The sequence below is a fragment of the Barbus barbus genome, assembly GCF_936440315.1.
Source record: "Barbus barbus genome assembly, chromosome: 37".
Classification (NCBI taxonomy): domain Eukaryota; kingdom Metazoa; phylum Chordata; class Actinopteri; order Cypriniformes; family Cyprinidae; genus Barbus; species Barbus barbus.
In genome coordinates, this window is record NC_136715.1 from 20776991 (window position 1) to 20795349 (window position 18359).

At 37.2% G+C, this 18359-nt stretch overlaps 2 protein-coding genes across 9 annotated transcripts in view; both read right to left on the bottom strand.

Moving 5' to 3' along the window:
• The window catches only part of flnba (filamin B a), a 90185-nt gene extending 86134 nt beyond the window's left edge, over positions 1-4051 (bottom strand). For both annotated transcript variants that reach the window (XM_079396719.1, XM_079396718.1), the window contains exon 1: positions 3691-4051. In XM_079396719.1, the coding sequence (XP_079252845.1) occupies positions 3691-3982 (292 nt within the window). In that variant the 5' untranslated portion in view covers positions 3983-4051. The remainder of the gene's footprint in view (positions 1-3690) is intronic.
• Positions 4052-7872: 3821 nt separating this feature from the next.
• Positions 7873-18359, bottom strand: part of slmapa (sarcolemma associated protein a) — a 74268-nt gene continuing 63781 nt past the window's right edge. For 4 of the 7 annotated variants that reach the window (XM_079397080.1, XM_079397078.1, XM_079397082.1 and 1 more), the window contains 6 exons: positions 15691-15990; positions 14125-14242; positions 13504-13675; positions 12631-12765; positions 11550-11637; positions 7873-10132 (listed from right to left, as the gene is read on the bottom strand). In XM_079397080.1, coding sequence (XP_079253206.1) covers positions 11554-11637; positions 12631-12765; positions 13504-13675; positions 14125-14242; positions 15691-15990 — 809 coding nt within the window. In that variant the 3' untranslated portion in view covers positions 7873-10132; positions 11550-11553. The remainder of the gene's footprint in view (positions 10133-11549; positions 11638-12630; positions 12766-13503; positions 13676-14124; positions 14243-15690; positions 15991-18359) is intronic. The other 3 variants (XM_079397081.1, XM_079397079.1, XM_079397077.1) reach the window with 1 other exon arrangement.

Sequence of the window (18359 nt, forward strand, 5' to 3'; positions counted from 1 at the left end):
TTCAGAACATCAGTAGAACCACTGAGGCTAATTTTGGGGGTGGCTGAAGGCCACATGATGATCAAAGACATATTTTGGGAAAAAAATTGATACGGTGTATAGCGATCATGTCAAACCGCACTCGCAGAGGCCTGGGGGGAAACAAAAAAAGCACAAGGAGGACCGAAATGACATGGGAATTGGCTAAACGAGGACTATGGCTGTGCAAAACATGATATTATGACATTAGCCACTCAGCACAAGTCCAGACCACTTTACAGCTTATTCTGGACTAGAAGAGGCCATAAAGTTCTTCAACTGACCTTTTCAATTATGCCTTCTTGTCTTTGACATTAGCGAGAGAAACAAAAACACTGGCAAATGTAATCCAGTGAGATTTACGGTCTAAACAGCAGACGCTGTAACCTTCTCGTGTTCGTTTAGCTGGGAATTCTCACCCATCTCTGAACACGGCTGCCCTTCCAAACCGTGGAAAGTCTGGGCACTGAACCTCACGATAACGCTCAACCTTTCCACACAGGTCTAAATGTGTGTGTGAATGAAAAACGCCCCACCGACTGTTTCTGGAGCGGAAGATACCGTCATTCAGGAAGTGTCTGTATAAACCCCGAACTACAGAGCTTCTCCGTGCATGTTCTGTGTGACACAACTACTGTAAAAGAGCGTAAAAACAGCAACAAGGAAGAGTATTCAATGAAGGACTCATAAGCATTAAATAAAAACAATGAAAACATACTAGAAGTTTCAGAACTCAAAATGTCCTCCACAGTCCAAAAGGATTATAAAAAGTTCACACTACAAAAATGAGTTGATCTGAACATCCAACTGGTTACATCATACAGACGAATGCATTAACGCAGGAAGATCCTTTTACACACCTATTGTGCAACCGAAGGGGTGTATTTTTAGAAGGATCACACCATTAAAAATACATAAATAATATACATTTCTAGTGTTGTATATGAATAAAGAAATTAAAAAATATTATAAAAATACATGATAAAGAGAAAAAAATATTAAGATAATTTAATTTGAAAAAAATGCTAAATTGAAAAGAAAGAAAAAGAAAACTCTGTAGCTGCTGTATACACAAAAAAACAGGCCATAAAATATGTTTCTGGCACAAAAAAGTAATAATAATAATAATAAATTTCCTAAAGGATCACGCCATTAGAAATATAAATTTCTAACATTGTATATGAATACAATATGAATAAATAAATACAAGTGAAATAACCAAATATATTAAAAATACAAAAATAAATCAAAACGCTAAAATAAATAAATGAAGAACTAAAAATGCCAGAAAAATAATAAAAAAGCAAGAAAATTAAATAAATAAAAATTATATTTCATACAACAACAAATTTGCAGCTGGTGTGTACAAACCATTCAAATAGGGTGTTTCCTAAAGACACAGCAGCAAAAACATTTAAAAATAAAATTAATTTAAAGTGTTTCCGGCACAAAAACAACCACAACTTTCAAGCCTCAGGGGAAAAATAAAAGTGTGCTAAAAAATCTTTAAAAAGTCCTTGAGCACCTTTTGTACAAAGTGCCCCCCCCCCATCCAATCCTCTCCATCTTATGCACCTTCAGATCTGAATGCAAGTTCCTCCCACTGGCTCAGATGAATGGAAAAGTCTGATGCAGTGCATGGGTGACTGGTTATTAGGTCACTGCATTGACACGCCACGGCTCTCCAAAGACACATCAAGCTTGGGAAAATCTCTATGCAAAGAATGATTAATAACCCAGAGCTCATCCTCCGCTTCGGAGATGCACAGAAACACATACAACAGGAAGTCCAGCCTGACGATTCCTCAAGCCCTCACACCTCAAATTTCATCACAAACGTGAACTTTGATGTCATTTATTTGCTCACAAACATGCGTAACTGGGCAAGAACTGCAAGGAAATCAGGTTAGGTGTTGTCATGACAATGTTTGCATGCATTTTGCAACCAACTAATTGGCAAATATGGAGAAAAAGTCCTTACCCTGACTGTACAGGTGACAGTAAGCACCTGTTCTGAGATTTAATGTACGTGCATAACCTATTTCCAGGATTTACACAAGCACTGGCAAGTAAAACAACAGAGACAGCGTGAGAAATCACATAAAGCCATAAGAAATGCAGCCTGATGAATTTGGATCGGCTTCAAGAATGTCACAGATCAGCCAAAGGTGTTTGGCACCAAACACAAGCATTGTGAAACTACATGTTAATATTTAAGCCTCTGGAATCCTGGAATTCTCTGGATTTCTAAATCTTAATGAACACAAGACTGCAATTAATGGTGCAACTCTCTCATGCCGGCCCAAATAAGGAGAACCAGCATAAGACTGATAATCTAGTAAGAATCAATAGACACTGGGTGGATGTTATCTCTTATCTGCTGTGAATGAATCATCTCAACAGCACTTTGACATGCGCAAAAATACTTTTGGTTCATGATGCAACACCACAAATCAAAGATGTTGAGAAAGGAGAAAGATAAGGCTGGGAGGAGAAAAAGAAAAAGTGCGTGTGTATGTGCATGTGTAAAATATTATAATAAATATAAATATTTATATTTTGAGGGGTGCTTCCATGTTACACATCTATTGTACACACGCCATTGTACACCACCGTACTTGATCAAACAGACAGAAAAATATAATACAGAAATACTGTGACACTACCATGTTTTTTTTTCCGGATATGGCACCAGTCATTCTATTTTTTTATAAACACCATAATAAATCCATGCATTCCTATTATAACCATCTAGAGCCATATAAATACGATGGTAGATGAATATGATGATGCTTTAGCACCACTGAATCTCCATCTGATACCAACTTTGCAAGATACAACAACAAAAATACTACTTCTCTAGTATTTTTCTAATTTATACAATGGCATTTGAACACTTACAAAACAATAGAAATACATGCATTTTAGTACTGTGGTATACTTACAGCATCACGAGTGTGCAATGAAACTAAGATATCATGACATTTCACCTGGTTCACATTTAAGTGCCTTGCTGTACCATATGTGACCCTGGACCACAAAACCAGTATGAAGTAGCACGGGTATATTATTTGTAGCAATAGCCAACAATACATTGTTTGGGTCAAAATTATAGATTTTTCTTTTATGGCAAAAATCATTAGGATATTAAGTAAAGATCATATTCCATTAAGATATTTAGTAAATTTCCTACCGTTAAATATATCAAAACGTCATTTTTGATTAGTAACATGCATTGCTAAGAACTTAATTTGGACCAATTTAAAGGCGATTTTCTCAATTTCTTTTTTTTTGCCCCCTCAGATTCCAGATTTTCAAGTAGTTCTCAGACAAATATTGTCCTGTACTAACAAACCATACATCAATGGAAAGCTTATTTGTTCAGGTTTCAGATGTATAAATTTCAACAAACTGACCTTAATGACTGGTTTTGTGGTCCAGGGTCACATATAGGGTTCATTTATGCTAATTGGGCAACTTTCCCACTTACCTCAAAGGCAAAAGTGTCTCAATTTACTGAACCGGAGTTCACACTAAATACCAAGGTAGCCTACATTAATATGAATTACTAGCACGACACAATGTTAGGCTACTCCCACAGCAAAAGGGTTAAACGTGTCTTATTGACACTTTGACTCATCTTTCCTCAGGACTAGTAAGCGTTGAACTCACCGATGGACACGAGCTTGATATTCTCTCTGTCCAGAAACTCGAGCGCCACGGACACGTTCTCCAGCTTCATCTGTCTGAAGGTGGGTCTGGCGTGATATTTTCTGTACATCTTCTTCTGGCTGAGCACCTCGAGCAGCGAGATGAGCCGCAGTCCGTCGCTCAGGTCCAGCTGCAGGTCCGCGACGCGTTTGTTGACGCTCTTCAGGTGCTCGTTACACCAGCGAGTGAACGTGTTCTGCTGGATCTTCTTCCACGGCGCGTCGTCCGCCAGGTCCTTCTCTGTGGCCGGCATGGTGACTGAATACTCGTGTGCTGTGTGGTTAATAACTCTGGAGGTGTTTCGCGTGTCTGCGCTCGTGCGCTCTGTACGCGACGCGCCTGCGCGCGCTGTTATATACTGCAAGCGCGTGACGCCACCTGCGCAGCATCAGACCCAAGCTGCCTTTCTACAGCAGCATGTTCCAGCCCTGCTCTGTCCAGTTTGCTCCAAACTAACAAGAAATGACAAGAAAAGATATGGTAAGAGAATAAAAACAACAACATATAGATAAATTAAAAGTTAAACAGGAAATATAGGCTATATTTACAATTTTATATAAGTATAACATTTTATATTATTTATACATTTCTTTTCGATTAAATGTTGCTTGTGTTCTGTAAAATATAATAATAAAATAATTTAAAAATAATGATAAAATTAAAAGAAAAATATCTGCATGCACGGTTATTGTTTTTTTTTTAATGTTTTTATTTTAAAACATAAAAAGCTTTTTGTTTACTTACTATTATGTGGTACTGTGTTAGTTTTTTTCCTACCCTGTGATTTATATATATATATATATATCACAAATAAATCATAAAATTGAAGTTAAAGCAAAAACATTAATAGTAAACATAAATAATAATTAGGAAACAAATGGATCTAGAGACCAGGATTATTACTGTTAATTACAACTATTTTTTAAATTGAAATAAAGCTGAAATAAAATAGCAATTAAACATTAGATGAAAAACTTCATTAACTGTTATTTTTATTAACTATATATATATATATATATATATAAACTAAATAAATTACTATAAATTAATAATAAAATAACACTGCTAAAAACAAATATAAGTAAAGTAAAAATGAAACAAACATATTTAAAAATGTAAAGTAAAAGTTATAAATAAATCTAGATATATTATTTTTATGCAAAGTATATAAAGCATCAAACATTGAAGACATGTTCTTAAACCTGTCCTGAACTTTTTATATTGTTTTTTAAACTTTAATTTGATCTATACTTTATTATGGGTTTCTACATAAATAAGAAATATTCAGAGAAATTATTAGATTACTTGTGTGTGTGTGTGTGTGTGTGTGTGTGTGTGTGTGTTCTCCAGTAATTTTCATTGCAATCTAGAGTAGATAATCGTGTAAATCTGTACAGATTGCAAAAATGTTCTCCACAAAAGGCCCCCAAACACTTTCTGCTTGTTTGATAAAAGCCACACAGGGTCGTCTAACAGATTTCAGATGCATCTCTGTAATGGACTCTTTCTCCTGCCTTCAGACACGTTTATGATTCGCCAGACAAATGTTTCCCACACGTTTGGCAAGTGCCTGAACGCCACACTGACGGCTTTGTTTAGTCTCTGGGAAGGTGTCAGCAGCGCTTTACAATCATAACAGACATATCCAGACGTTTTCATTATACGTGCCTTTCCTCTCGCCCTCATATCCTGCACGGCTTCCCACCTTTGCTGACAGGAGTCTTAATATTCGCTCCAGTATCAACACGCAGCTCCAACTCCATGCAGCTCTGCCATCCCCAACGTTTCCCATGCAGCATACAGTAAATGATCAGCATTAGTCACCAGGGTGGATCAACATTGCATCACACTCTTACAAAAGAAAAGAAAGACGCACATCTGTGATATGACAGCAGCTGAGCTCTTCTGTTTAAGAAGCATTCGAAACAAAGCCAAACACTTAAAGGAACAATTCACCCAAAAGTGAAAACCCTCAGGCCATCCAAGATGTAGATGAGTTTGTTTCATCATGGAGAAATGTTGCTAGTATTACATCACTTGCTCACCAATGGGTCCTTTGCAGTGAATGGGTGCCGTCAGAATGAGAGTCCAAACAGCTGATAAAAACATCACAATAATACACAGCACTCCAGTCCACCAAAGTGTCATATTTTGGTGAGCTATTCCTTTAAATAAAGACCGAAAGAGATTATTAAATGTCATGAAGTAAATGAGTTGTTCACTGCAATAGTCTGTCCTGTAATCATTTGTCTTGGCTTTTTGTTATTTTTGAACCACAGTGACGGTGATGATGCATCAGTTGGTTGAGGAAGACTGCTATGACTGAAGGATTCTTGTCACAATCTCTCACCTTTCTGAGCTGAGTAATGCGTCTGAAGCACAGATTACAGCCTCTGTCTGTCTGTCTGGACTCAAACCCACAGGCTGAACCAAACCGAGGCCCTCAGGCAGGGCCCAACTCATCTGTAGGATGACGTACTGTTGATAAAGCAGATTGCATGAGATCTTTGATAGTGCTGGCATCACATTTCCAGGTGCACCTGAATCATCAGGATGTCGCTGTTAGAGATCAGCACTATTCATTGGAATCAGAGGCACATTTTCTGTCTGAAGGGCACATATATTTAACAATGAATCTATGTTTTACTGTAGCCTACTGCTTTATTTCTGAGATTCCAGGAACTTTTGAGCAATACTTTTAATGTATTTTCTATGTTAAAGATTTTTAAAAGGAACCAAAATAGCCTTTAATATGTTCCTGGCACAGTTAGCTAACTGTCTGATGAAAGAGAAAATACTAATTTGTCATAAAAAGTGTCATAAAAGACATGCATTTAATTTTCTTTTTGTATCATAAACAGTTTTATTTCTTCCCATTTATAATATCATGTTTGAGAGCTGATCATTTCATTACATTTATTCAATGCATGATTTCATATCAGTTGCATATGCATACCCTATATCTTTAAGTTGTCCCCCTATTAATTACTATAACATTATTTTTTCTCTTCATTTTTCTTCACGCTGACCTTCGAAATCAATCAACAATTTTGTATTTATTTCATCAAGTAAACATGATTACAACTCATTCCTTTCTCAACAGATATCAACTGCTGATTCCCTTTGCATTTTTTTGGGGGGGGGGGGGGGCATCGCTTTTATGGCATCGCAGTGAAAACCCCCTTTTATTTTAAGAGTGTAATAGTAGGCTACTCGAGAACAGAAAGCCTGAGATTTGAGTTCGCCTCAGTGCTGATACGACAGTGATGTTGCATAAATCTCAGCACTGATGTCCTGAGTCAGGCCCGGTTACACGCCCACATGTCAAAGCGAGGCCCCCAAGGGCCCCTGGATGTGTAGTCGATGAGCTTTTGGCAGTGGGTGCAGACAGATGGCATTCTATCAGGATTCCTTGAGAATGTGGTTCTAATCTCTGCAGGAAACATGGAATCTCAAGTTTACAGATCCGTCCTGATTTCCAGACAAAAGAACAATTCAGCAAAGGTATTCGAAACATTCCACACCTTATTGGAAATACAGATCAAGGAGATGTGCTTGAGAAAGCTCCATTTATAATCATGTCCTGAGAACAAATATATGGCCTTGTAAATGCCAAAGACGCTTCATAATGCATTACAAGAAAACAAACACGAGCTTCTAAAAAAATATGGCAAGGCCTGCCATCTTGTGTTCATTTCTACAAACAACACTTAAGGTGAAAACACCATGAGTTCACACACTACACCATAAGTTTGTATTTAAAACAGTTTCAAGAAATGAGGGCTCCATTCTACTTATTTCACAACGCTAAGCAGTTTTCTGGGAATATACGAGACTTCCGGTTATAGGTAAATAACTAGAAAAACAAAGTGCAGTAAACATTTAAACTATTTGAGCTAAACGTGTTTATGAGAGTTAATTCAAATACATAAAAATACCAGTTTACAATAGCAAGCAGCACAATGGACTGTTTTTGTACAGTTAAAACAACCGGAGTGAAACCGGATTCACTTTGGTGAATGTTTTCTTGCTAAAAAATACTAATTATTAGTTACGGTTTTGGAAAATCCATACAGATTTTTTTTTAATTCTAATATAAAAAATACATATAGGTGTTGACCAAAAATAATCAAACCAGTCAAGGAAAGTGAAGTTGTTTTATTGAAGTCATGCACATCACACTTGTTAGTGCAAATACCCTTTCTGCATTCCAGAAACTCTGTTATATCATTCTATGTCTTTACAAAATAGAATTTTAACAACGAACTATCTTTGATGTTCAAAACAAAAGCGTAATTCCGAGCTCAAGGAAAAAACAACTCAAAAACAATATTTACGAATAAAAATATATACAGGCAGTGTGCTGTACTGTACTGACTTGGTTGGTAGTTGGTGACCAGTTCAAATATATCTTTTCCCAAAGGCCCAGGTTTAGCTGAGATTTTCAACTTACTTGAGAAACTTTATTCCACCGCTATGAACTGACAGAGAATGAGGAACCAAAAATACAAACTTTATGCTTACAAAAACCAGCCTTGATAGGTTCAGCTACGACCTGTTTAAATTTACATCACCGTTTGCATCGTTTCCTTAGTTCTAACGTTTATCGTCGTTAAAGATTTCCAAAACTTTCATTTGCATTTTCAAAGAAAAACGCTTGGTCAAAACCTGTATGTGTTCAAGCCAAAATAAAGGCAGAAATGCATCTATAAAACTAAACTAAATCGAACAAAGAACTGGTATCTCAATTAAAAAAACAAGAAAAGGCCAACGCATCATATCCTAAAAACTGGCTTCAGCAGCAAATTAGATGTGACCGATATCATTTATATCCAATGTTTATTTTGTGACTATAACATATTTACACACAAACATTCATACATACATATTTACAAACGGCCTGTGAGCATTCTTCCGACGTGAAGGACGATGTTCCAGACGGATTTTAGAAATAAAAAGTCCATCAAGCTGTTTAAAGAACAAAAAAAAAACCCCGCTGCTTTCAATGCAAGAGATCTGTTTAAAGCTATCCTTTCTGTGCTACAAGCTTTGCTTTTTTGCATTCGTGGTCAAATCCATGTTGAAGTGTTCGATGGATTTTTGTTGCAGTGCGTGATTTCAGTAAAACAAAAAAAGACGCAAAAACAAAGTCCTGGACACGTTGAACCAGATGAGTTCGGCTTTGTGCTCCAAGACTGTTTATTTACAGCACAGCAGACAAATGTGAACCACACACTAAACACATCATTGGTTAATTCGTCTTCCTGCAGTCTCAAAGCAGCTTCACATCCACATTTAAACAACTCATTCCATTCACCCTTGAAATAATTCACTCTCACCCATTTCTGTGCTTCACGAGAGCGGATCTGTGACAATTCCACCCATTTTCCCCATTCATTTTAAAGCCTTTGCATCCAATTTCATTCTGTAAAAAGAAACCTATGTAACAGGTAAGGCAGCAGAATCCCCGAGCCTTTTTCAGGAGGTACTGTAGGAGTTTTAACGACAGAAACTCAAAAGTGCTCCATCTCAGTCCGAACAGCAGGACAGTGTGTTGGTAAAAAGCTACAACGTTTTTTTTTGTTTGATTTTTTTCAATCCATTTGACACTGACCGCAATCCTAACATGTCAAGAACGTCAAATTTCAAAATCACCTAGATACTTGTAGTGTCTCCGGCATGAACATTTGCTTATAATACAAGATACAAGAGAAACAACCATAGAGAACAAGACATCACCGTGCTAGAAGCATGTCGGGTCAAACACACAATAACAGCACAGACGACGTGAAATTTAGACTTTTTTTCCATTCGAATCGATGAGACGCTGCATGAGTGGCACTTCAATGTGAACTAGTCCTAGTAGCATTTAAAGTAGGCACTTCGCCCCTCTGTGGCCTAAAGTTCAGATTCTCATTTGGCTGTACATCTATTTGGATTACCACATCTAAGATGGCAAACCACAAGAAGAGTCCAAGAAAAGAAAACTTGCTAACAGAAAACGTGGTACCCATTCAAGAAAACGAAACAGTAGACCTAGTTTAGGCCATTTTAATCATCAAAATTCCCATCCGAGTGACAAAAACACTGATAGATTATTTATTCTATAATATGCGTTACAACTTTATTCCCTCTTTCTTTCTATACTATATACATTTGCATTTTACACAGACATTGGGGCTGTATTGTCAAAACGAGAGGTATTATGTTCAGGTTTAGACCGCGTGGCTGGACTAAAGCTGGTATTGGGATTGGACAGAGGGCCGTGCTGGGGACAGGAAGTGGTAGAGACGAGTGTTCCGATTGGTTCTCAGGACGAGCTCTTGGACAAGTTGGGGTAAAGCACCACTGCCGTCACAGCAACCACGGCGGCAACCACCGGCATCCAGGGCATCCATCCGCTCTGAAACGACAGCAATGCAATTAATAAAGGGTGTTATTTAAGATGCACCAGAGCAACCAGGACAGAAGCACTGGAGACTGGAGCTAATGAGATAGAGAGAGACCTGGGTGATAGTAAGAGACAGAGTTACAAGAGAAATACAGCGATAAACGGAGAGAAAGAGGGAGAAGACAGGAAAAGCAAATATTTAAGTAAAACTGGGAGAACCAGTTACCTCACAGGAGTTATAAAGCAAATAAAAGCAAACACAACCGTCTTTCTTCAAACCCAAAGAAAGAAAAGCTGCGTTTAAAGGAGCAGATCACTCAAAAATGACAAATTGGGCACCATTTGCTCCCTCGTGTTGATTCAAACCTGTATGACTTTCTAAGTTTTCTTCTGTGGAACATGCAAAAAAAAAAAACATTATAGCAGAATTTTCCTGCTGCTTTTTTCGTTTGTGAAAGTGTACAGTTACCAAGGGCTGTCAATCTCTAAAAATATACCAAAAATAAACATTATTAATATTAAATAATTTTCTTTTTAAATATACAAATCAAACGTATTAATTACAGTACTATTGAAATAGTAATATTATACTGTAAAATAAAGCATTTAACTTTAACTTTTTTATTTTTGCATAAATTGGTCATTCAGAAATGTGGAATAAAAACAGAAAACAAAAAAATTCATCCCCGAAGAAGAGAACAAGTAGTCAACTAACAAGTATGACAAGTAAGAAACAATGGCAATTAGTGCCACTGATGGCAAAACTCATCTTAATGCAATAGGTTTAAATGTGCACAATCATGAATAAGTTACATCAAAAAGGGGACAATTTCTGATTGTCACAAAATTCTATCATATGACATGTATATATATATAATGCATGAGTTGTATGGAATGTCATTGTGCTGTTGTTTAGCTATTTTGACAGCCGCTGATCATTTAATCCTTCACTGCCTGGAAATGAGCAGCATGAACATTAGTCCTCTTTTGAATAATACCAAGTCAGGTTTGAAACAACATTAGAGTGAGTAGATGACAGAATGTTCATATTTGGATGAAATATGCCTTCAATTTATAAAAGTAAAGAAGAACAGCAAAAGAAAGATGATATGATGACCAAAATGCCCCAAAACAGAAGAAAAAAATGAAAAAGCATCCAAAATCCCCGAATGCAGAGATTTATATGCCGATCCAAGCAAGACAAGACAGTTAATGTGTACGGTTAGTAATTGGTGATTCTGGGTGGATGAGGAATCGGTTAACACTGTTCCCATGTGTCGCCAAGCACCGAAAAGGGATTATGGGGTGAAGCGGGTGCAGAGATGATGGATGAGAGTTTGCCATGCACAGGTTGTATATATATGATGATATATATACAGAGGTGGATATACAGGAGACACACAAACAGACTCAACAGGAGCGTGTGTACCTTTCTACCACAACTGGCCGAAGCACCAATACAGCAAAGCCAGGAATAGACCGATGAAAATGGCTTGGACAGGCTGCAATATGGATGGCTAGAGGAGGGAAGGGATATTACAAATAAAACAAAAAATCAATCTTCAAACTATTCAATGGAAATAAGGCTGGGGAAGTCGAACAACTAAAACAAACACATACAAAGAAAAACAGACAAATAAAGGGGTGCGGTGGGAGGGACCGTAATAATTATGTGCCCATAACACCCAAGAACCACAAACACATTTGAACATCTAGAAGCAGGACGTCAGGAACCAGGACAGTGTTCAAGGCATTAATACATCACAGCAAACAATAAACAACAATTAATCTACAATTTATCTGTGTTAAATTCAAATCAAAGACACATGAAGCGATTGTGACTCCAATCAGCAGGGTGCAAGGGATTGTACTGAGGGAATTGTGGGAGATTCAGAATCAGCTTTATTCACCAAGTGTGCGCACACGAGGAATTTGTTGTGGTTTTTAAGATTAAGGTGAAAACTACTGTTGTGAGTAGCAAATGCAAAAAACTGAAGTGTACAAGTGGCCAAAAATGAAGAATAAACTGTAAAATGTGCCCCCCCCCAAAAAAAAACAAAAAAACTGGAAAATATTTTTCTCTTGGGTCATAATGATGAAAAAAAGAGGAAAACCTGAAAGTGAAAAATCTGAAGTCTTTGAGGGGTTAATGAATATATATACTCAATATGAGCTGCTAAACATTAATAATATTCAATGAAACCTATTGGGTATTTTAACTACAGCTTTTTTAGAGTATTACAGAACATTTGAATGCACCTATAATGCCAACAAATGCTGAATTGCAAGGAATTTCTGCCAAACGCTCCAAATCTTTTGGGGAAATTTCTTTCCAAAGCTGTGCAAAACAGTGAAGTAAGATCCATCACTGATTGCTGACAACCGCGTTAAATGCTGTAATGTGAATGACAGCTAACTAATTGGAGTAAGATCTTAATGCTGGCTGAAAAGCAATGTGTTGGAGTTTTTTTGGTGCTTTGCAAATGAACTGTGTGGGTTGTGAGACTCACACTGCTGCCTTTCTCCTGCAGGAGTTTGAGGTTGGCCTTGCACTGTTCCAGCTCGTCGTTGATGGAGCATTTCTCCTGCTCCGTCTGCTCATACCGCTGCCGCAGATCTGAGAGTAGATCCTGAGTGTCATCGTACTGGAGAGAAACAGAGAGATTATGCAATCATTACATCCAAACAAAAAAAAAAACAGGGGGTCTGTAAGATTTTTTTATGTTTTTGAAAGTAGCCTCATCTGCTCACCTAGATTGCATTTATTTGATTAAAAACAGTAAAATCACTAAAACTGTGAAATATTACTACAATTTAAAACAACTGTTTTCTATGTGAATATATTTTAAAATTTAAAATTTTTCCTGTGACGCAAAGCTGAAAATTCAGCATCATTACTCCAGTCTTCAGTGTCACATGACCTTCAGAAATCATTCTAATATGCTGATTTGCTATACCATTATATTTCTTTTGTCCAGTGTGTCTGTGTCCAGACGTTTTGTTTCAGATTGGATTTTTTTTTATTTTGGTACATCACTAGAGTTAATTTTATCCTGCCACATTTAATTTTACTGCTTGAGATCCTGTGTAGCCTAAAATGGCTTTAAAAGGTCTCAGAAGCACTGTCAGAACTTGCTGTTCAACAAACATTTCTGATTATTATCAGTTGAAATCAGTTGTACTGCTTTATATTTTTGTGGGGATTTGCTTTTCAGGATTCTTTGATGAATAAAAAAAAAAAATCATTTATTTGAAATAGAAATCTTCACCGTCACTTTTGATCAATTTTAATGCATCTTTGCTGAATAAACGTAATTCATGTGTTGTGCATTTTGGCAGCTGAGTTTCAGTAAAATGTCTGGGTGGTCTTCAATTGCTTGTACCTCTTTCTGCAGGTCTCTGGTGCGGCTTTCGGCTTGAGCCAGCTGGATGTTCAGTTTGCTAGCATCCTGTTGGTGCTGGTCTTGTATTGAGCCCAGTTTATTTTCCAGGTCGCCCTGCGATTTCTCCAGAGCGTTCAGGCTGCTGCTCAAATTCGCGCTCCGCTCTCTGGAGCTGCGAAACAAAGAACGGAAAATAAAGTCAAAGATTGTGCTGTTTACATTCTGTGGAGTTTTCAGAATACGAACTAATGAATGGAATAAATTTGTGTCATGGAAAAATGTTGTAAAACATTCCTAATAGTGATGTGAAGCTCTAGGGCAGATGAGCTCATAGCAGTGACTTGTACAACGATAGACGTACACACAATGCCTAGGGCAGAGATTAAGTACAGGAAAAAGGTACTTGGTAACTACTTATTTGAAAAAGCATAATTGAAACAGTCTTTTATAAATACAAAGAGATACAGTTGTTGTGCAATATGGTGATTCAAACATTCTTCATTTAAGAGAGCAGGTGGGGAATCTGACAATGAGCATAAAAACAGTTTAAAACCTAGTGACTCACTTTTGTTGTGTGAAAATCTAAACGCCACAGAGCCTGTTTATGTGAATGCGACCCACCTGTCGAGCTCTTCCTCTAGTCTGTGGAGTTTCTGCATCAGTGTTGTCTTCTCAGCCCGCAGACTGTCACATTCATTCTGCAGACTAGAGCAATCGCCCTGAAGCTTCTCCAATTCACCTGACACAGAAACAGAGAAAGAAAAACTAATTATAAAATCGATTCCCTCCACTCACACCCCATAATGTATTACTGCAACCACTGTTCAGCTCATAAAAAAAAAAAAAAAAAAATTAAAATATTTAAATTTTTTAAATATATATTTGACTATATACAACTGTCACAAATTTATATAAGGAAATTTAATAAATATATAAAAAAATGTACATAAATATATTACAAAACATAATACAAACATAATATATAAATTATTTATTATACATACATATAATTATGTTATATTATAATATAAACATTCTATGTATTATATTTATTTTTCCACAATATCACTCCATACAATACACTATCATTTCATATATAAGAAATTTTGAGTCACTGTAATTAGATTATGATTCCTTTTTAACAAAAATCTATAAAATGTAATTTTATTAATTAGACATTTTCTGCAAATCATAATAAAACCAGTTAAAACCATCACCTGATTTAAGTGATTATGCAAAATTAAAACAATCACATTTATCGCTATTCCAAACACAGGCTAAATTACCATTTGCATAATTACCATTATATTTCTTTTGTCCAGTGTGTCTGTGTCCAGACGTTTTGTTTCAGATTGGATTTTTTTTTATTTTGGTACATCACTAGAGTTAATTTTATCCTGCCACATTTAATTTTACTGCTTGAGATCCTGTGTAGCCTAAAATGGCTTTAAAAGGTCTCAGAAGCACTGTCAGAACACTGCACTTTCTGTGAAAAGCAAAACAAGGATCCAATAAATAATAAATAAGTAAACCCAGCAGGATGGATGATAATAAAACTGTTTCCGTGACTCTGGACAACACATTAAAGAGGGCCTGGAGACAAAGACCCCAGTGAAATTAATACCGCATGTGTGACTTCTCAATATGTGAAGAAAAAGGGGGGGGGGGCTTGTGAAAACTTTTTTTCAGGATTCTTAAATCAATACAAAGCTCAAAAGGAGGACAGCATTTATGTGAAACAGAAATCTTTTGTAACATTATAAACGTCATTACTGTCACATTTAATTGGTCTTTGCTGAATAAAAATCTCACTGACCCCAATCTTTTAAAAAGTACTGCATGTTCTCTACTCATTTAACTCAAACTCAATTCTCTTCTCATGACCAGTAATGCAGAAAAACTGAACTCTAATAAAGCAAATGAGAGGAAACAAATGTTTCCAAAAAGGAATCAAAGGCGCTAGAAAAGAGAGATCACAAAACACCAGATCAGTGATGATCTCAACCATTGTTCCTCTGAAGTCAGCTTGATTTGTGACATACAGGGAACATTACTAACCAAACAGCACATCAGAGGCAGGAGCGCCGATGGCGACATGCTAAGCTGGCCTGCCCGCTGAACCGGGTCTGGGTTTAACAGCGATTCTGCTGAGCTAGGGCTCCTAACAGCCAAAAACCAATGAAGTACCTTGGAGCTGGCTAGCTCTTTCCTGGTGCTGGCTCTGGAAGCTGGCCTGCAGTTTGCTGATCTCCACTTCATACTTGGCTGCCGTCTGTCTCCATTTTTCCAGTTCGGCAGTGACGACGCTCAGGTCACCCTGCAGGGTGGCGATCTCTCGCTCCCGCTCTGCGGTGGCAGCCTCCATGGCATGCCGGAGAACCAGGATCTCCTCCTGGGCGCTGTAGAGCTCCTCGCGGGTGGTGGTGATAGTGTTCTCTCTCTGCTCACGCAAAGCCTCCATATCAGACTGGAGCTTCGCCAGTTGAGCTGAAGACAAAGAAGAGTTACAGTGATTTTGACGTGATTAATGAGTGGTATTAGGTCTAAAAAATCAAATATGGCAACCGAAAATATTTGGTTTTGGAAGGCTGAAATCACTGATTTCACGATATCTTCATAATCAGAGATTTTTTAGTCAATGTTGTTTTCAGTTCAGTAAACATTAATTGTAGTGTGTCTGGAATCCAATAATTGCAGTAAGCTTTGCACTTTTGATATGAAAAAGTCTGAATGTTCAAATTGTCATTTTTATAACAATTTAAACAAATGTTGTTTTGACGCTTCTTCATGTGTTGTAACAGACCGCTGTTGCACCTTAGTTCAAGCGGTACCTGAACCGATCATCTCTTCCTCTTTACTACTTGCTACAGCAAAAAATAAACATGAATGAACATCAATAAGGTATGCTGAATAAAACTTATGTCTCATGTAATCACTCAAAGTGTTTCAACCCCGTAAAGATGTCAATAAAACATAACATTTATCTCAGGAATGCCATTCAATTTCTATAACCTCATTAGTCAGATATAAAAAAAAAAAATGACGAGCGTTTTCAAAAATATATGAATTTAATAAATATTCATTATAATTTTACTTAACCTCTTGTCTTCATTTATTAATGTATGTTTGAATAAATTTGTCATGAAAACAATGTTTAATTATAGCCACAGTTCAACAACGAATTGAAGCAGAAACTTAATTATATCATTAAAAAGTTGATTTAAAAATTGCCTTATGTACAATTTAAATGTTTATATGCAGTTTAGTTTTTATTTGAGTGTTGATTACATTTATTTAAAAAATATATTTTTGGTTTTTGACTAAATGAAAAGTTTAATTTCGGATTTGATGTTTCAGTAAAAAACACATTTCAACAATGAATTGGAGCAGAAACACCATAAATAATTCAAAATTTTTATATAAAAAGTGCATTAAGCGCAATTTAACTGTTTATATACAACTCAGTTTTTATTTGAGTGTTAATTATTAAATAAATGTAATTAATTGATTATTCAAAATAAAATATTTGGGGTTTTCAGCTAAATGCAAACTTTAGTCTTGGTTTTGGTGTAAAAACAGTAAAAAATAATTTTAACGGGGAATTACGTGGCGTGGCAATGGAGTAAGACGTGCCTAGCTCGGGCTCCCGCCGAATTCCTGTTTTATAAAGTAAATAAGCGACCTGTAACAAAACACTGGGTGGAATCCGTTTTGAATGTGTTTCTAAAACAAGAAAATAGTTGATATGCGGGCCAATGGCGGAAAAACTACGCAAATATAAATACGACGCATCATCTGGTACTAGGCCCAACACTGCCTCGACTTCGAGTTCCACCGTTACCCGATCGCGAACGTCCCCACCCTCGCTGGACAGCCCAGAGAAGATGAACGCGACAGCCTTGAAATCAGAAATTCTTCGCTCGCTAAAAGCGGACATTTCGGACGTGATCAAATCCGAACTGAAAAGTGCGCTTGCCGATGATTTCAGTTCTCTTAAAAATGAAATACAAGCGGTAAAAACGGAAATAATAAATAATACGGCGGCGATTCACTCCGAGATGGACCAAATGAAGGCTACGATAAAGGAAGTGGAAGGCGGGCTGTCAGTGTGGTCAGACGAAGTGACAACCTTGCAATCTGTGGTAACGATTTGAAAGCAGAAGTGACTGTGCTGAGAGGAAAATGCGAAGACATGGAGGGAAGGATGAGAAGGTGCAACATTAGGATACTGGGGGTGGCTGAGACGGATGGATCAAGCTCTACTGTGTCGGTTTCGAGGCTGCTGAGAGAATCGCTACAGCTGGAAAAGGATGTACTTGTGGACCGCTCGCACAGAAGTCTTGCACCAAGAGGTCCGGATGGAAAGCCATGCGCCATCGTGGCTAAACTTCATTATTACCACCAAGACTGTGTCGAGGTGTTGAGACGTGCACGCAGTCGGGCCCCGCTGAGATTTAATGGGGATTCAATCGCCATTTTTCCAGACTACACTGCAAGCGTTGCTAAGGCCAGGGCTGTGTTCACGGAGGTTCGGAAACTGTTGCGTAACCGCCAGGGCGTCCGATTTGGTATCCTATTTCCAGCCCGACTACGCATCTCTCATGATGGTAAAGAAGAAGAATTCACTGATGCAGATGAAGCGATGAGATACGTCAAGAAGAACATCATACTTACAGAGACTCAAAAGTGACTGAGACTGAGTTCTGTGTATACACGTTATTTCAACTTAAAACTTACCCCAACGGAGTAATAATTTGTTTTCAATTTTTTTTTTTTTTTAGCTCTTGCCATGGGGTTACTCAGTGTTACTCAGTCATAAGCAACAGATGTTCTGATTAATCTCAAGGTCAACATTG